Source organism: Vidua chalybeata, chromosome 5 (assembly GCF_026979565.1).
Source record: "Vidua chalybeata isolate OUT-0048 chromosome 5, bVidCha1 merged haplotype, whole genome shotgun sequence".
Taxonomy (NCBI): Eukaryota; Metazoa; Chordata; class Aves; order Passeriformes; family Viduidae; genus Vidua; species Vidua chalybeata.
In genome coordinates, this window is record NC_071534.1 from 28494915 (window position 1) to 28511909 (window position 16995).

The 16995-nt window shown below is 46.1% G+C and overlaps 1 protein-coding gene and 1 long non-coding RNA gene across 3 annotated transcripts in view; one reads left to right on the top strand and one right to left on the bottom strand.

The window, feature by feature from the left end:
* The window catches only part of AKR1D1 (aldo-keto reductase family 1 member D1), a 35100-nt gene extending 32159 nt beyond the window's left edge, over window positions 1–2941 (bottom strand). The window contains exon 1 of the mRNA XM_053943153.1: window positions 2653–2941. Within this exon, the coding sequence (XP_053799128.1) occupies window positions 2653–2745 (93 nt within the window). The 5' untranslated portion in view covers window positions 2746–2941. The remainder of the gene's footprint in view (window positions 1–2652) is intronic.
* Window positions 2942–3079: 138 nt separating this feature from the next.
* Window positions 3080–16995, top strand: part of LOC128788861 (uncharacterized) — a 55486-nt gene continuing 41570 nt past the window's right edge. For both annotated transcript variants that reach the window (XR_008431225.1, XR_008431224.1), the window contains exons 1-3: window positions 3080–3355; window positions 4381–4519; window positions 13333–13543. This is a non-coding gene — a long non-coding RNA (uncharacterized LOC128788861). The remainder of the gene's footprint in view (window positions 3356–4380; window positions 4520–13332; window positions 13544–16995) is intronic.

Below are 16995 nucleotides of genomic sequence, written 5' to 3' on the forward strand. Positions count from 1 at the left end.
GACTCATGAGCAGAAATAGAGTGCTGGGGCTGGCTTGAGTTGTCGCTACCACCGGCTGCCTGCCCCCACGGCTGGAGAATGGGTGGCCCAGATGCTGCTTCTTAAGCAACTCAGCCACAAAAGGCTACAGCTAAGCATTTTAAGGGAAACGTGTCAGCGCTAGTTTATAGCCTCACTCCTCAAGATAAACCTTGAAATGGTCCTGGGTTGCCACAAAGCCTTTCAGCTGCTGAGGCAGGAGGAACGGGACAGACACCTCACCAGGCATCCTGTTGGAAGTTGCAACAGGCACAAGTCAGCACTCAGCAAAGCAGCTTGTCCCAGCCAAGCAGCACTCCGCTGCCACAGCAAGGAGTTGACAGAAGCCCCCACTCCCCACCTTCCTTATCAGCAAAGCAGCCTTTTTGAAACGGGCAAATTTTAAGCCGTGACCTATTTAAACATCCTGCCCCATCACCGACCAGCAGCACAATTCTGCAACAAATCCCACAGCACACTGCTGCCACTGCATTTCCCCAGCTGCTCTCTGTGACAAGTTCTTCAACTCAAATAGCAGTCCCAATCCTAGCGTAAAGCCCCAGCCCAGCTCCACCAGATAAACACACATTGTTTCACCTGGTCTTCTGCAAAAATGAGACTGTGGCAAGTGCCTTATCACTGCTATTTTCTCTACCTCTTCTCAGGTCCTCCTCCCACCCATAACTTTCTAACGTGTTTATCGTGTAGAAGGAGAAAGCTCAGAAAATCAAACTCCTACAAACGCAGGGGGAAAGAGAAAGGGTGGTTGGATATGTGCACCCATCCCCACTGAGGGTACAGTTACGCAGCAGCTTCATTTGCTCTAAATTGGAGTTGCCGTAGCAATGCCTGCCCTGCCTGCATTATCCTGTCCTCCCTACCTTCTGTTAGCAGAAATCAAAGGACATATATGTGAAAAGCAAAATGCCACTGCCTGGGACTGATTTGGCTGAAAACCAGCCCTACCTAAAATTTATTCATTTTGGCTCATTGAGCTCCATGCAAAGGCTTGCTGTACACCTTGAACTAAGGGAGGGCAAAGGAAAGAAGCATCAGGATTTTGCAGGATGGGGGAGGAGAAGAAGCAGATCTGTTGATTTTGGGACAGCTGAATTCCTGCAAAATTAATTCTTAGCAGGGTAACAGCAGTGCCAAGAAGCTGCCTCTGTAAAGGGAATTCCATCCAGCTCCTCTCTCAGCTCCGTCAGTTTACTTGCCACTCTGGGCTCCCTGCCTGATGCCACCGTGTTGGGCCATGTCTTGTCCAGGCTGCAGGCGGGAAGTGCAGCAAGGTAGGAGCTCTTGTGCTGGCAGGTGCATTTTTCTTAACTTAAAACTAGGGCAAAAATTGCAACTTGAGGGTTGGGGGCATGATGTACACGTCTGGAAAAAGATGCTTCAAGTTCACTCAGAGCTATTTTGACACTGAATTATGCAACATTCTGCTTTGCTATATCAAAACTCCTGTTAGAGACCTTAATTTTGTTTCACTAACCATTATTCAAAGAATGCACTAGCTGAAAATATCTCCTGAAAGTTTAGAGATGTGGGGGATGATGCCCAAGCTATGAAGTCGTGAATTCCTATTGATTCTCCCCATGTAAACCAGCATCGTTAACCAGTGAGATCTGCAGTCCTGGGGATATCTTACACCCTTTCTGCATCACTCATGCATTGCCTGCAGTAGTGTTTGCTGAAAATTCGACACCGTTATTGATGCACCATGGTACATTTAGTGGTTGGTAAATGGCTTTAATCAAGAGTTTTCTTCACAAAGGTACTTTTAAACACCTTGTGATATGTGGAGCCATACACACACATTGCATTGCAGCTATTACACAAGAAGGGTTCTGGCCACGATGTCTCTTTTCCAACTCTTCAAACAAACAAAAAAGATTAAAGATCAGGCAGTTTAGGAGAGCTTTAAAAGGCAGTGGCTACTGAATTGCCTTTGCGCTCCCAGATCCGCAGAGGGAAGAAGCATCAGGTGTGCTTCCCCATCCTCCACGGGTGCAGCCGACCGGCACGGTCAGACGGGATGCCTGCCCGGCGCAAAACCGAAGGATACAGAATATTTGAGAGTGGTTTGGCCGCTGGCAGTCGGCTGTGGGAGCCGCAGGAATCAGGATGCAGGAATTTGGGTCTTTGTTTCAGGAACATTACTTGGAAAGTATCGGGGGCAGCCGCAAGGCGGTCCGAAATCCCTCATCTTGAAGGGAGCAAGGCAGGGGAGCCGATGGCACCGTCCCTCCTGGCTCCGGGGGGCTGAGGGCTCCCGGCCGCCTTGCCGGTGGTACCATCCCTTCCCGACCCGGGCATTGCACGGCACCGTCCCGACTCCAGGTCCCCCGCGCCCCTGCCCGTGCGCCCAGCGGCGCGGGGCGGTGGGCGACAGTGGCAGCCGGAGCACACCGCAAAGATTTTTTTCTTATTTCTTCCCACCTTTTCTTCATCTGCGGGCCGCGCACTGCCCGCACTGTTCATGGTAGAGCTGAAGCTTTAACTTCGCACGGGGAAAGGAGCAAAGAGAGAAGTAGCCGGGAGGGGAGGAAAGGAGGAGGGTAGCCGCGGCTCGGGGGGCTGTAGCGAGGGCAGCCGGCACCTGCCCCGGCGTCCCGGCGCCCCCGGACTTACTTTCTGCGGGTCGGCGTAGGTGCCCAGCCCCAAGAGCGGGATGCTGTTGCCGTCGCTCAGCGGAATGCGGTGGCTCTCGGCGGTGAGGTTCATCGTGCCGGCAGGTAGGGCCGCCCCGGACCTGGGGCAGTTTCCGCAGGGGGCGGGAGCCGCCGCTTCGCAGCCAACCGCGGCCCCTGGCACCGGCGCCTACCGACGGCTGGACGGAGCGGACCGGCAGTGGCTCTGGGGGGACCGAGGACTGCCCTCTCCCGCCGCCGGGGAGCGCCTTTTTGGGGGTCTGAGCCACGTGTGCCCGCGGCTGCCCTGTACCGCGCCCCGCCGCGCACCGCCCCGGCCCCGCCCCGGCCCCGCAGCCACCGGCTCCCCGCGCACCGCCCCGCGCGGTGACGGCCCCGCCGCGACCCCCGCGGGGGCTCCGGCGGGGGCTGCGCGCACGGGAAGGGCTGCTCCGTGCTAGCCTCAAGGCGGGCCCGTGGACCACGAGCACCTTGAGCGGCTTGGGGCGTTGCTGCCCAGTGGCCAGGGAGCCCGCGTGGGCTGCCCTACCTGGAGGTGCCGGCAGCAGGGCACCGGCTTCCCGTGGTTTGGGGTGGCAGGACGTGGAAATTTCCCGACAGAGGTGTAGAACAGTTTCCACCTCTCCATTCCACTGGCTGAAACCCACTACTGTAGAGGCAAGGAGGAAGGAAATCCCACACTGGTGAGTACTTTCTCTGCCTCAATGTGAGTCCCAAATTACAGTGAATGGACTCAAGTTCCTCACGGTCTGGTTCTGCTCCACAGTGTAAAAATGTATGTATTTCCTAATGCTGATAGCCCAGAAGGAGATAATATAGTTTATAAAATTAATCACACAGCTCTAAATGTCTTTTCTGGTCCTCATAAAACACCCGGGACCATGCTTGTACACCACTCTGAGCCACCTGCTTTGTGACATCTATGCTGAGTTCTCCCCATTTGATCTGAAAGTGCATGGTCTTTTATGCCTACCTAGATCAACCTGTAATTAAGCCCTCAGGGAACATTATTCCTGAGCCATAACAATGGTCTTTGCCTGGCAAGTTTTTTTTATCTCCTCTAATACCCTACTTGGCTTTCTGTGCATGGTGATAGTTCATCAGGTTATGCAATTCCAAGAGGGGTTAATGGATCCATCATGACAAATTATCTCTGCAGTTCTTGAAATCAACAGGTGTGCACTAGTTTGCATTCCGGGAAAGGGTTAGTTGCTGCTAGGGCTGGGAACCTACCTGGAGAATACCCTACCACAAGACCCTTTTAGTGTTACTGGCTAGATACCTGCAAGGGTCTTCTGAGAAGATGGGAAAAGTGCTACTTCCACATTTAGAAATGTTCCAAGAAGTTCAGGACTAAGTGCAAGCCAACAAGATCCCAACCCAAAAATTTCTAGTTAGGATGTCCTGCAGGACAAAGGTGGTGCGTGTAAAATGCTCCTTGGAAAGCAGACTGAGTGTGACTGAGGTTTTCTGAGAGCCTTTACGTGGACAGCACAGTGCAAAGAGCTACCTCTAAGGTGGCTGTTTTCCATCTCAAGGGGGAGAAACTGAGGCAGACTGAAGCCTGACTGTAGTTAATGCTCATCCTCCTAGACCTGTCTGCATGTTGCTGAGAGCTGTGGGTACCTGCAGGAGGAAGGATAACCAGTGACCACCTCCATGCTCCCCTCTTGTTCCCATGAAGCTGATTATCACTTTCTTGCTACAGGAGCTGCTCTGATCTCCTCTCTCTGTGCCAAGCACACTCTGTAGGAGGACAAGTCGATGCCAGCTGCATGTCTAAGCTATAGCCATCATTCTATTGTATTTCCAACAGAGCAGCAAACACATGGAGAGATGGAAATGGGGTGAGTAGAGGAGTCTGATGTGGCAGAGGACATTCAGAGACCTATTTATTTCCAGTCCCATACTAGCATTCCATTAAGAGGCTCTGCTGTCCAGTGGCTGATTCGTATCTCTTAACTTCTATGCTGCAAGTCCACTCCACAACCTGCTTTTCCATAATTCCTCTCAATCCAGCATCTTTTGGGGAGTTTTAAGGTACAGTTTTGACTCATTTTCTTTGGGCTCAGAGCACATCCAGTTTACTCATATGGTCTGGCAAGAGAGCAACATGCGCCCGGAGCTGCGCATGATCCCGAGCTAAGCAAAGCACGGCTGTGTCTGCGATGGCTGTCCTGGGGAGAAGAGCAAGTGCAAGGAGCCTCTCTGGCAGGAGTACACGAGCCTGATATGTGATAGTAGTCAACAACAACTGTGAAAGAAGGATTGATGGACTTGCCATAATTCACAGAATGGGGAGCTTGGGCAGGAGAAGGACTTGTGCTTCTAGGAACAGGCAGGCAAAGTGGTCCATCACCAGTGAGGCAAGCCAGCCACACGAGTCACTTCTGTCCTGCCACAGGCACAAAAGCCCTCAGCACCCATCAGGGTGACAGGCAAAAGTGGCCTCACTTCCAGCTTCACTGCTAGACTGGTCCTTACAAAACTAGCCAATGTGCTTGCCCAAGAAATTGGAAAGAGGCAGAGGGTTTTACAAGTCCTTCCCTCCACTCCTGCACATTAACTGACAGAAAATACTATGAACACCTCTTACACATGAAACTTTTAAAGTCCCATAGATAGCTGCTCTAGTTCCCTACCCTACTGTTCCAATGCCTTTGCAGATTTTACATGAAACCCCAGAAAACAGGGAAATGCATTTTTCCCCCTTTACATCCAAGTTACTAACTAAAAAAAAGGCTTATTTCATAGAAGCTAGAAATACCAACAGGTTTTCAGTTGATAATGAATATCCTTTAAAGAACAAAGGAAGCCAAATAATGGAGCCTGGAGCCTGTCACTTGTAATTCTTGTTAGTAATAATATCTGTTAGCTGTTCAGGGAAGCACAGCTTTCAATTTCAGAGCATAAATGACTTAACCAGACTTTTTATGAGGACATGGTATCTAGCAACTCTGACTGTAAAACAATGTAAGTTTCTAGAGGCAAAGCGTTGGCTGCTGGTCATTGTCAATCAGTAACAATTCAGGAGCTTTTATAAAATGCAGACGTGATCTCAGTTCTTTCTCTAGGAAACAAAAACAACGAAGTTTCAGCTTGGTCTGACTAGCAAGTAATGAGTGCTGCCATCCTATCAATGCTAGTGAAGCTCTTAAATCACACAAAAACACCTTCAAAAGCAACTAAGGTAGGTTTGTGATTCCTGTCCTGATGGTGCAGGATTTTAGAATTGCATTAGTAATCTCAGACCTATGTAAAGAGCAGGGATTTCAAAAGCAACATCTTATATGTCTTCTGTTCCTCACCCCTTGAATCTCCACACAAATAAGGTAGATTAAAAAATAAAAAGAAAAATTAGATAAAGTTTTTTGCAGGAAAAGTGGGCCAGATATTTGAGGATTCCTGCTGTTAAAAGCTTGCTGAAATCTCAGGTAAAGAAAGTACTTAACGGCCTCCTTACCTGGGCAAAACTGGTAAGGGATCTTTTAAAGTAAAGAGGTCACCTTTTTACTCATTTTATCTCAAATTGCTAAGTATCCTGGGAACAGGAGAAAATGTGTGAAGCCTTTAAATATAGAATCCCCAGTTCTTGGAAGGAAGGAGAAAGAGTCATTGATTGAGAAGGACTGGCCTTGTCATCATTCAGATTTCATGTTTCCTTGGACATTCATGGGTTGCCCCCCTCCCTTTAAAAAAAAAAACAACAAACCAAACTTGTTTTGGACAAGAGAACACGTTAAAAATAGAATTCTCCTGAATCTTCTTGATCTAGGTGTGTTACACATTGTAGATTAGATCAGTGAGGTTCTAGAGGTGGGTGACCTGTAGTGCCTAAAAATGAACTTTTTTTATAAAGGAAAATTGAAAATACTTTTATAATACTTGTATTGGTTAGATAAAACCTGCATATTGCTAGAGTTTCCATTTTCTCTATGAGTCATGCTCCACTCTGTGTAATTATCTGCTAGAATGCATACTCTGCATGTGTTTTTAGTTAAAATTTCTTAAAACAAGGTCTTAAAGTCTGCATATTTTCAGCCTAGTCCTTTAATAACTCACATAAAATAGCATGTGTCCATCCTGCATGTGGAATATCTACTGATGTATTTTCAACTATTTAGCTTAGAGATTTTGGTAGCATGTGTCAAGACTAATATTTATTTTCTATTTTGCCATTACCTGTAATAAACTAACACATATAAAGGAAAACTTCTACCTTCATTTTTAAACTCTAAGAAATAAGGTCTGTGTATGCTTAGTAGAGGGCCTATACATGAAGTGAGATTGCTTTTTTAGTTATTGCTACTTCTGCCACAAATTATATAAGCTGACCTGGAGAACACTTCTCTGGTTTAAAAAAAACCTTGTATTTTCACAAATTATCACAATAATCATCACATATATCCCAATATACTTCTTGAGGGCACCTGATGAGTAGTACTTTACACTGCCTGCATGATTCCTTCATTTAGTGTCCTAGGGATTCCTCATATGGAAGCATTTGTGATCTTTTCCCTTTGGTGATGTTTGTTACACAATGAGGCTGTTACTGCCAGGGTGACAGCCTGGGCTTTGTTGGGAAATGTGATGTAATGGGCATTCCTAGCAGTTTTTATGCAAACACCTTTTTTTCCCTAGCTCCCACTGGTGCATATAAACTACTTGGCAAACAATGAAATGCTTAAGTGACGTGTTCTTTTTTTATTCCAATAACTTCTATGTCTGCTAAGGACTAGTCCTTGGTAAATTCTTCTTTGAAAGACCAAAGATTGCTTTCAAACTTCCAAGACCTACAGCTTGGCAGTGATATATGTACACTTTTAGTGAAACTCTTCACTGCAAGTCCTGCAAAGCAGTATCTGTCCTCCAAAGACCTCACCTGGTTTGACTTTTCCAGCACTGGTACAGCACTTCTGCTGGATCCCTGAGGAGAGCATGAGGACAGGGAGAAAATGTGCCTACCATTTGTGCCTGTGGAGAGATTTAGGAAAATACTTGATAGCTGGGTCACTTATCCCTTCTGCTTCCTATAAATGCTCTGTGGCTACAGCTGCGATAAAAGGGAAATTCCGATATGTCCTTGATGCTGTTCCATTGCTTCTAGTAACACTGGAAAAGTGAAGCCCCTGCAAGCCTTTGATCATTCTTGGGGTACACGAAGAATGCCAGCAGCTGCTCCAGATTATGCTCCCACCACTCCTGTAGCTGTGGGGATGTGCTCACACTGCACCAAGGCACAGGGGCTTCCCCAGGGACCAGCCTCCCATGGCCATCCTGGTCCATCACTGTCCCTGTGCTACCTTGGGACAGGTGCAGGGCCTCGGGCTGTGGCATCCCCTGGAATGCCAATGCCACAGCCCTTGTGCTGGGTGCTGTCAGGTGCTCCTCTGGGGGAGTGGCTGTACAAATCGACAGAGCCTGCTCAGCATTTTAACTCCCCATTGGTTTGTGTTGTAGTCACTGGGTGAAGCTGTGGTGGATGTTGTACTAGAAGCAGCATCCACACAGACAGCAGAGGAAGCAAAATCTCACAACACAGGAGCTAAATTAGCCAGGCTGTTTATACACCACCACTGTGTTTCCCATGGCACAGCAGGAAAGGGGCCGACACTAGCAGTACAACCCCTAAAATGCGCCCTTTTCCCTTTTGGTGTCCACTTCAGGAGCTTGAGTTGCTCCATTACCATCCAGGGAGTGTTACTTATGGGGTGAAAATCCCTGTGGAGGGTGAGGAGCTCCTTTGGAGGATCAGAAACTGCAGGGAAAGGGAAAGAGATGCTCAGTTTGAAAAAGTAATCCTCCTAATCCTTTGGAAAGGTAATGGTCTAGTCCTTTACCAGTGCCATTTATACAGGCACTGTCTCATGAGCTTGCTCCCTTTTGGGCACTGTCTTCATGCTCCGGTTTGGTGTTAGCAGCAAACTGAACCAGAAGCCAGCTTTATTTCCTCCCCCTGACACTCTGTTTACTGATTTATCACTTCTAGCAACAGTGTCTTAGTTTTTGCTCCTGACTGACTGCTCTGGCATGTGACTGACCTGGGAGCTGGTGAGCACTGCCTCTTAGATCCTCAGCCAAAGGTCAGTAGCTGCATGGTGGCTTCTGGATTCTTCAGATACCAACCCTTGTCATGTGGGGAGGTATTAACCTTTGGCCCTGTGTAAGTGTCCTCATAGCCCATCTCAGTTAGTCTGGCCTGCTATTTGATCCTGTCCAGTATAAACCCCTTTCATTTGCCATCCTACAAATCTAAGCCCTGCCTTGATGACTTCCAGCATGCCATCCACCTGCGGCTGGTGGGAGATACCCTGTGTGAGTAAGCAGTGGCAGAAGGGGCAGCTCGGGAAGAGCTGATTGTGCGTTCACAGCCCCTCCTGCATCCCTAGGGAGCAGTGGTGGTTACTCCCTCTGTGTAAACCTCTCTTCCTCACCCAAAATAGGGATAGCTACTGTGGAAGTATACTGCCTGTATCATGCAACTAAGGTGTTTTGAGAGTCCCTTACTTCGAATCAGGCTCTTGGGACTCATCACCAGATCTTAGCATATTCCAAAAATGTGAGATATCTCTTGCCTCTTTCTAATGCAGAGCTTGGTCCAGGTTCACCTCAGTGCACCACCACAATTCCTGCCAACTCCCATGATTACTTGACATGTAACCTCGCACAGCTCCCTTGGGTCCATCTCAGGGCTGTACAGGCATTCTTAGTTCAGCTCTGATGAATGATCATTTTACTTCTTTGCACTGGGTAAACAGCTGTCTTCCATGTTACCTGCTTTAGGAGCCTCACTGGCATGTTGTTTCTTTCCTTGCCTCCAGCAACAAGCAGATACAAGTGACTAATTGCAGCAGGGCTGCACCAGCACCTTCTTACAGTTGGAACAGCATGAAAAACACACATCATTTTCATACAGCACACCACATGTCAATTGGCTGCAAGATAAAATAACAAGGAGCAGGCACTTGCAGTCTATTTTCTGTATCTTTTACTATTCAAAAGAATGAAAGCAGCACAGGCTTGGAGATGAGGGTCCCAAAGCGTCCAAGTCCCCTTTGGTCACAGCACTTCCAGCTTCAAGTCCCTACTGGGGAATCTCCCCCTTTGAAGTACATCTCACTTGGGCAGGAGCCAATGTCAGGAGGAGGAAACTATTAGCTGGTAAAGAGAACTCCACAGGTAAAGTGTGACCTCCTGCTGGTTTCTTTGCTTGCAGGTATTTCCTGTGGATGCTTTAAAAGCAGATGGTATTGTGGGTTTTGCTGGTGCCACCTGCTAGTGGGCAATGCTCTGTGTCAAAAGGAACAGGGTATTTAGAAGAGTAGGCTTTAAAACATCACATTGATGTGTTTTAGTCTGCCTGCATGCTTTTTAAATTGTGCCAGAGTGCTTTAAAAGGCCAGATAAGCTCATCTTTGTGTGGGTTAGTCCTTGTCCTAGACAAGGCAGCCCAGGAGGAGGGCAGTGATGGTGGGAGCAGAGCATGTCGATGTGAAGCCCCACTTGAGCACCCATGCTTTATGAGCAGAGGTTCTAGCAGGGCTGGTGGGATTTACAGCTGTGTGCAGCTCTTCATTCCACATTTTGTACCAAGGTGCTACGTGCAGACCAAAGGGCACGTTTTACCTCTCTGCTTTGCAGACAGAATTTTTTTTTCCCATCTCCTGCCTTTCTTTTCCCAAATTGTCACTGAATTTTTGATGTTCGTATGTACTTTGGCAGATTGAGAAATCTCCTGATGTGTTGTGAGATGTGCTTATCATATTCTGCCAAGCTCTACCAGCCTATCACTTCCATATCACCTTCCCTGCCACCTTGCTTTTGAAACTTCATTGTAAAGTCTACTCAAGCCTGTGCCCAAATATCTACATTTTATAAAAGCCTCATTCTTCTGCCCTACCACTTTTCCATGCCTTTTGTCATCTTGTGCAATAAGGCAACATGATGTTAACGTCCTCTCTCCAAGGCATTGTGTAGCATCTCTGCAAATCAAATGGTGGTGATCCAGTTTGGGATTAGGAAATAGAAAGAAGTGAACAATTCCTTGTTTGCACAAGACTGGAAGAACTGTTGGGGCAGAGCTGGGGCTAGAACCCAGAATAAATCATGGGACTGCCTGTCATAACAAGAAAGGGAGCTTGCAGCAGCTTCTTTTTGTGAGATGATTTGTTAAATCTCCTGTAACTGGTTTAGTAAACACCAATAGATGGGAAACAAAACAGAATGTTCTCTTCTAGCTTTCGTAGGCTGCATTGTATCTCTCACAGCCATATGGGATTAATGGTGGCTGTAGGGTAGGATTGTATCATAAAACTTTTATTAAATGTTTTAAAGCCAGTTAAAGAGACACTGCCAATTTGAGCTTTCTAAGATTTTACAAAGTAATTTTTTTTCCATTGTAGTCAAAGTGCCTTTGAAGTGCTAGATCCTGAAATTTTTAACCATTTAAGAAGTAAATTGCTATATATTCTCTGCTGATGCTGAGCCAATACTGTGACAGAAGTTCAACTATTTATGCACAGTACTGCTGTGGGCAAGCAAGGAATAAAAGCAGAAATTAATTTTTCCTATTTTCCTTCATTTACAGGAGTATTTTAAATCTTAATTGAAGCCTCATTAAGTGACATTTTGGACAGGAAAGTTTGAGTTGTCCTACCAATTTGATGATGTGTCTTTCAGATAAGCCTTTCTTAAAACCTTCAAGTTTCCAAACAGAGAAGTGAGACCTTTTCTGAGTGTTATACTGATTATTAGAAAATCCATATGTCTGAATTCTTGAATTTCATTAAAAACCAAGCTTCCATTTCAGGTATATAGTTCCTCTTATCGTAAGATGTAAAATGTCCTTTTTTTCCCATGGAAAGCCTTCATCCTACATTTCAAGGAACAAGCAGCCCATGACAGGAAAAGGATCTGCAGGGCTCAGTGACTGGTGCAGAAAGGAGATGGGTGGATTAGATGCAGTCACAGTTTGCTTTCGTAGGTAGCTTGTACTTGCATTCACGTGAGAAATATCAATCTTTTGATGGAACTCAGGGTGCACCTGGGTTTCTGGGCTGCAAGCTCACACTGCTGGGTCATGTCCAGCCTTTCACCCTCCAGTACCCTGAAGTCCTCCTCAGAGCTGCTCCCTATCCCTTCATCCACCAGCCTTTGTACATACCAGGGGTAATCCCTTTTCAGTTGTTACTATGATTAAAACTCCAGGATCCTTGATCTTTAGATGAGCCTGTCAGGGCACATCTTGGCCTGTTGTAGCATCCTCTGAGAGAAAAAAGCATCTCTTTGTTACCTTTGTGCCTTGGATGTGCTCTACCTCTGTCTGTGAGAGGGTAGCAGAGGCTCGGGCAGCAATATCTTCCCCCCTGCCCAGTCCATTTGCAGGGTGCTCTTGGTGCACACCCTCAGCTCTGCGTGTTGCAGAAAGCTGACGCGTCCCTGCAGCGTGCCTGGTGATTTCCTGTACACTTGCAGGGCTTTGGGGAGCCCGTCAAGGCTGGAGGTGAGCGGGGCTTGGCACAATGTCACCTCCCTGGTCTCACAGCTCATTGCTCACCCGCAGCTGGGACCTGACAGGCTTTTTTTGTCTCTGTTTTGTATAAAGCTTCATCACTGTAGCACTTCATCTGATGTGACTAACACGCATGGTTTTTCTCTGCTCTCTCCCCTGAGGAAGGTGGGGGGAGAATTCGTGTGGGCAATGCAGTATTTCTGCTTCGGTCTGGTTATTTTAGAAACAAACTTAAAAACATATGTTCATTTCAGTTCGTTTATGTGACAGAGACAAGGTCGAAGAGATATGCCTGGAAAGTGTAGCTGAAACCTCTCTAAGAGCTGGGCTGTGTTCAGGGATCATGTTACACAGAGTTTATTGCAGGCTGGTATTTAAATTCACTATAGCCTGCCCCATCATTGTGTTTTAAAGGTCCCTTTCTTTTACAAATGTCTTCATTTTGTCTCCTTCTCTTATTTGTATTTTTTCCATTTATTGTTCTTTTCAGGACAATTTCATTTTTTGAAATATTCTCTGGTCTGCAGAAATCATAATCTGTACTATAAAAACGCATTTGTATAAATCTTGATAGCCCAAATTTTCTCCTCACCTAGATCCTCATTGTGTTGCATGTTTTGTCCTTGCTTCACAATTTCTACCTAAATTTCCAGTACTGGTAAGACAGACTGTACCCTTGAAATACTTGCTTGTTAATAAGGCAACAATTAGGATTGGCAGGACACGGTGATGGAAGATTTTCTCATGAAAATGTGAGGATTGGCAAGTCTGTTTTTCATTTTTCATCAAAGCAAAAGCAGAGTTTTGTAAATGATGGTGGGAAGAAACCCGAGGAGGGGAGATTTCAGGAGATGAAAGCCTGTCTGCTGGGGAGGGAGGTGAGGGGGCAACTGACTTCAAGCCTCAGCTCAGCTGGACCTGGATGTAGACCTGAAGCCCCTGCCTCTGTGAGATTGTTGGCTGGGGCTGCTCCCCTCCTGGCCAATGTTTAAAGATGTAGAAAGTGAGAAGAAAAATGAAAAAACAAATGGTGATTAACTTAATCATGGGAGGAGAGCACCAGAGTGTGATGTAGGAGACAGAAGTTCAAGCCTTTGCTGAAACTGTCACAAAAAGTAATTAAACTTTCTCTGTCATGTTCTCCTCCAGTGCTGTAATCCCTGTGACTGCCAGAGCTCATCCTGCTTCTCACCAACCAGACTTTTCTTGGGGCTGGGAACTTGCAGCCACTCAAGTCCTTCTTCTGGGAAAAAGATCCCATAAAGTGCTTCCCAACACTAGAAGAATGCAAACGGGATTTGAAGAAGATGGTTCTCATTTGATTATACTTCTAAGCAACATCTTCTGGTCTTTTGCACAAGTATAGTTCAAAGTTTGTATTAAAAGCGGGGGGGGGGGGGGGCGGGGAGGCAAATTGGGATTTTTGGAGGGGTTTTGGTAAAGTCTTGCATTTTGTTACTGTAGTGATACCATGGAAACCTGATTTGTGAGTCCAGGGAGAATCTAAGTTGTGAAGGAAAAAGCTGAGATTTTTGGTACGAGCACATAGTTTTGAGCACTCCTTTTGACTTTTCCTCCAAGTGATATTGGTGGGGATGTGGTTAATTTGAGTGGGAACAGGATCAATGTATAAACCATGATAAGCTTTCACTAAATGAAAACTGGAACGTGTCTACTGAACTGCTTTTGAAATGTCTGGATGCAAGTAAAAGGGATCAGAGGCCTGTTTGTAGCTCAGAGAATGTATTTGTCTCTGGACTAATAAATTTTCCCAAATTTTCTTTAAAAAGTTAGTTAAACGAAAGGTCAGTCCCATTTGTAAACAAAGCTGTCTGAATTTATTGTTAAGCAAAAGCATCAGGGGCTTTTACAGTATTTTCCTCCGTGGCTGAGTGCCAGCACAGTTGCTTTTTAGAGAGCTTAGTGCATCTGATTCCTTTTTATTAGAAAATAAACAGAAAATACATGCCAATCAGTAGCTTCAAAAGGTCTTTGCTGCAATATCAGTGTAAGAGCTGTGCAAGAGCCTCCTGGTGAAATGGGAAAGCAGACAAATTGTTTTCAGGCACTGTGGTAGAAAATTGAAGCTCTGGCCAGCTTAGTGAAAAGTTTATGGACCTTCTGGGGAGCCTCCGCTACATTTGCCCAGCCTACACTGATTTTTTTTTTCATAATTTCTTTGGAACCAGGTGAAAATCAGTAGTTTGAGCATTCAGACCAAACAGAAAAGAGGTGAGAAGGACACCGAGGATGTGAAATCTTGTACAGACACCTGTAAAAACCAAAGCAGCTGTTTGCTGTCTTGCACTGGCCAGAGTGCTGTGCAGAGCAGGAGGAATGATTGCCTCACAAACTTTTGGGTATGGACATCCTACTCGCTCTCTCCCTACCCTGTGGCTGATGTTGACAGTGCTGCCTAGTTCTGTTCACATTATCTGCCCAAACTAGAGGTCTGTGAGGAGTGTGGGCAGCTGCATGAGCTCAGCAGCTGCAGAAGTGGGATTGCCTCTCCAGCTATCCCTAATTGTTTTGCCATGGCAGTGCCAAGTTCAGCATGGGCTAAGATTCTGCTTTTTGGGCAGAGCCTATAGCAGTGGTCGCATCATTTAAGTGTAGTGTCTGAAGTGCTTCATATCCCATGCCTGTGCCTCCTTCACTTTTTATATAATGTGGCTTGTGCATGGTGTCGTTTTACTAGAACAACGCTTCTTGGGCACTGCTGTAACCAGAGATACCCTGACCTTACTGTCACATGCTGGCTATTTCTTGTGCCAAAACAAAAAGGTGAGAAAATAGAAACTAAAGGGATAGAGCAATTGCCATGCATGTATTTGCATTTCTCTCTCCTGAGTCTGTAAATAATCTAGTTGGTGGCAGTGTTTCTATTTGGGGTTTCTACCTCATTTCTATTTGGCAAATGGCTTCGGAGAGGCTTGGGAGGTTTTATTTGCTTTTTCAAGGGAGAGAGAAAAAAGATAAGGGGGGTTTGACTGAGGCTGTTGTGAGGTCAGTGAAGCTGCAGCACACCAGCTGGGAGCATGGCTCACTCTCCACGTGTGCTTAGAGAGGCAGCCAGGCTCCCAGGCAGGACAGACAGCTAGCTGGGAAGAAAAGGACAGCAGAAAAGGTTATGTGGTCACATGGCTAGGTTTTCCTTGGGCTGGCCTTCAACCACTGTCCCCATCACCATTACTAGGCAAGGCAGTCTCTCGAAGCTTGTGTAAAAAAAGAGCTACACCCTTTTAATTGAAGCTGTGTGTTTAAGCAGGTTTCTAGTAAACTAGTGCATGTGCCTGGACTCTTATTTCAGCATGAAGTGGGGTTTTTTTGTTTGTTTGGTTTGGTTTGGTTTTGCTTTGTTTTGTTTAACTTTTGTGTTATTTTAGCTTAAGAAAAGCAATTAAGAGCAGACTGCAATTAATATACCATTTTCATACTTCCTCCAAAAAAATCCATGATATAGTGTTTAAACTTGTAGAAAATTATGGTAGACAAAGCTTGATAAACTTTGGTTCCTTTCCAGAAAGGTGAAGAGGAAAAGATTTTTCCTGGACCTAGTTTTCAAAGTGAATTCCAGGCAGTCTCTGCTGTGCTTCACTGAACCCAGGCTCCTTCCTATTATATCAGTGTGTGGTGTCTTATAGCAGCTCCCAAGACTTTAGCCTGTAACCTCTTAAAGAACAAATGCATGCTTCTCTGTAAAGAACTCAAGGATGGGAGCATGAAAATTTCTGTCATTTGAAATTTCATTTCAGTGTTCAAATTTTAGAAATGTATTTCTATTAAGTAACTGTTTGTTGACACTGAATGAAAATCACAGGAACGTGAGATTGTTGTATGAGAGAGTGACTTCTTGCATGTCCTACCAGAAGAGGAGACCTCATAATAGCCCAAAAGCTCTTCTGGAATCCCCGACTGAAGGGACACAGCTTTTGTGATGGCCACCTCTTGGCTCTAAGGGAGCTAATTTCTCTGAAAGGCAGAGCCCTTTTCTTGCCCACTCTGCCTCTGAACTAAGAAGCATGAAACCTAAGGGATGCTGCATGACTTCCTGAGTTTTGTGTTATGCATGGATGGTTGAGCATTGTTCACTCCCAGCGTTCAGGTAAGAGGGAAGACTTTGCATGTGACGTGTCCCCTCTGAATTGTCCCACAGCTGCCTGTCCCACCGGACCACCTCGACGGCTGAATGAACAGCAGCTGTTATTAACAGGGAACAGAGATCCGGTGCTGGCCATAGGAAGTAAAAGCCCTAGAGCACACTGCAGTAGCCTTGTTCTCCCTTTACAAAGCTGCTCTCTGTTAAACTGCAGTATCAACCCTCACTGGCGTACAAATGCCCTTCGTTAGGGTTTACACGCTGTGTTATATGAGTCTGCAGTTAAAAAGCAAACGAACAAAACCTGCTTGTGGCAACTTACTCTAATGGTACTGGAAGTCAGTTTAATCAGTGAAAAAAAAAAAATTACTGAGGTGATTATGCTGAACTGTAGTGTTGGAAGGAGCAGGACAGCCGGGCGCTGAGGTGGTGACTTCACTGGGGACTGTGGAGGAGATGGATTATTTGCAAAATCACAGCATGACATGGCTCTCCCAGAATGCAGCCTGCTCCTAAGACACACGTCCGAATATGTTTAATAAGGTGTTAGAACAGAACCTGAAATGTTCGTTCACATTCCCCTGTTGTGGATCATTTCAGTGACCATCTGGTGCCCCTCTTATTTTTTTTTAAAGACTCTCTTGCATCCTGCACATTACTTTCTGTTTACCCTTTGGGGCCCTGCTTGGCAGAGTGCCATGGAATGTGCTTGG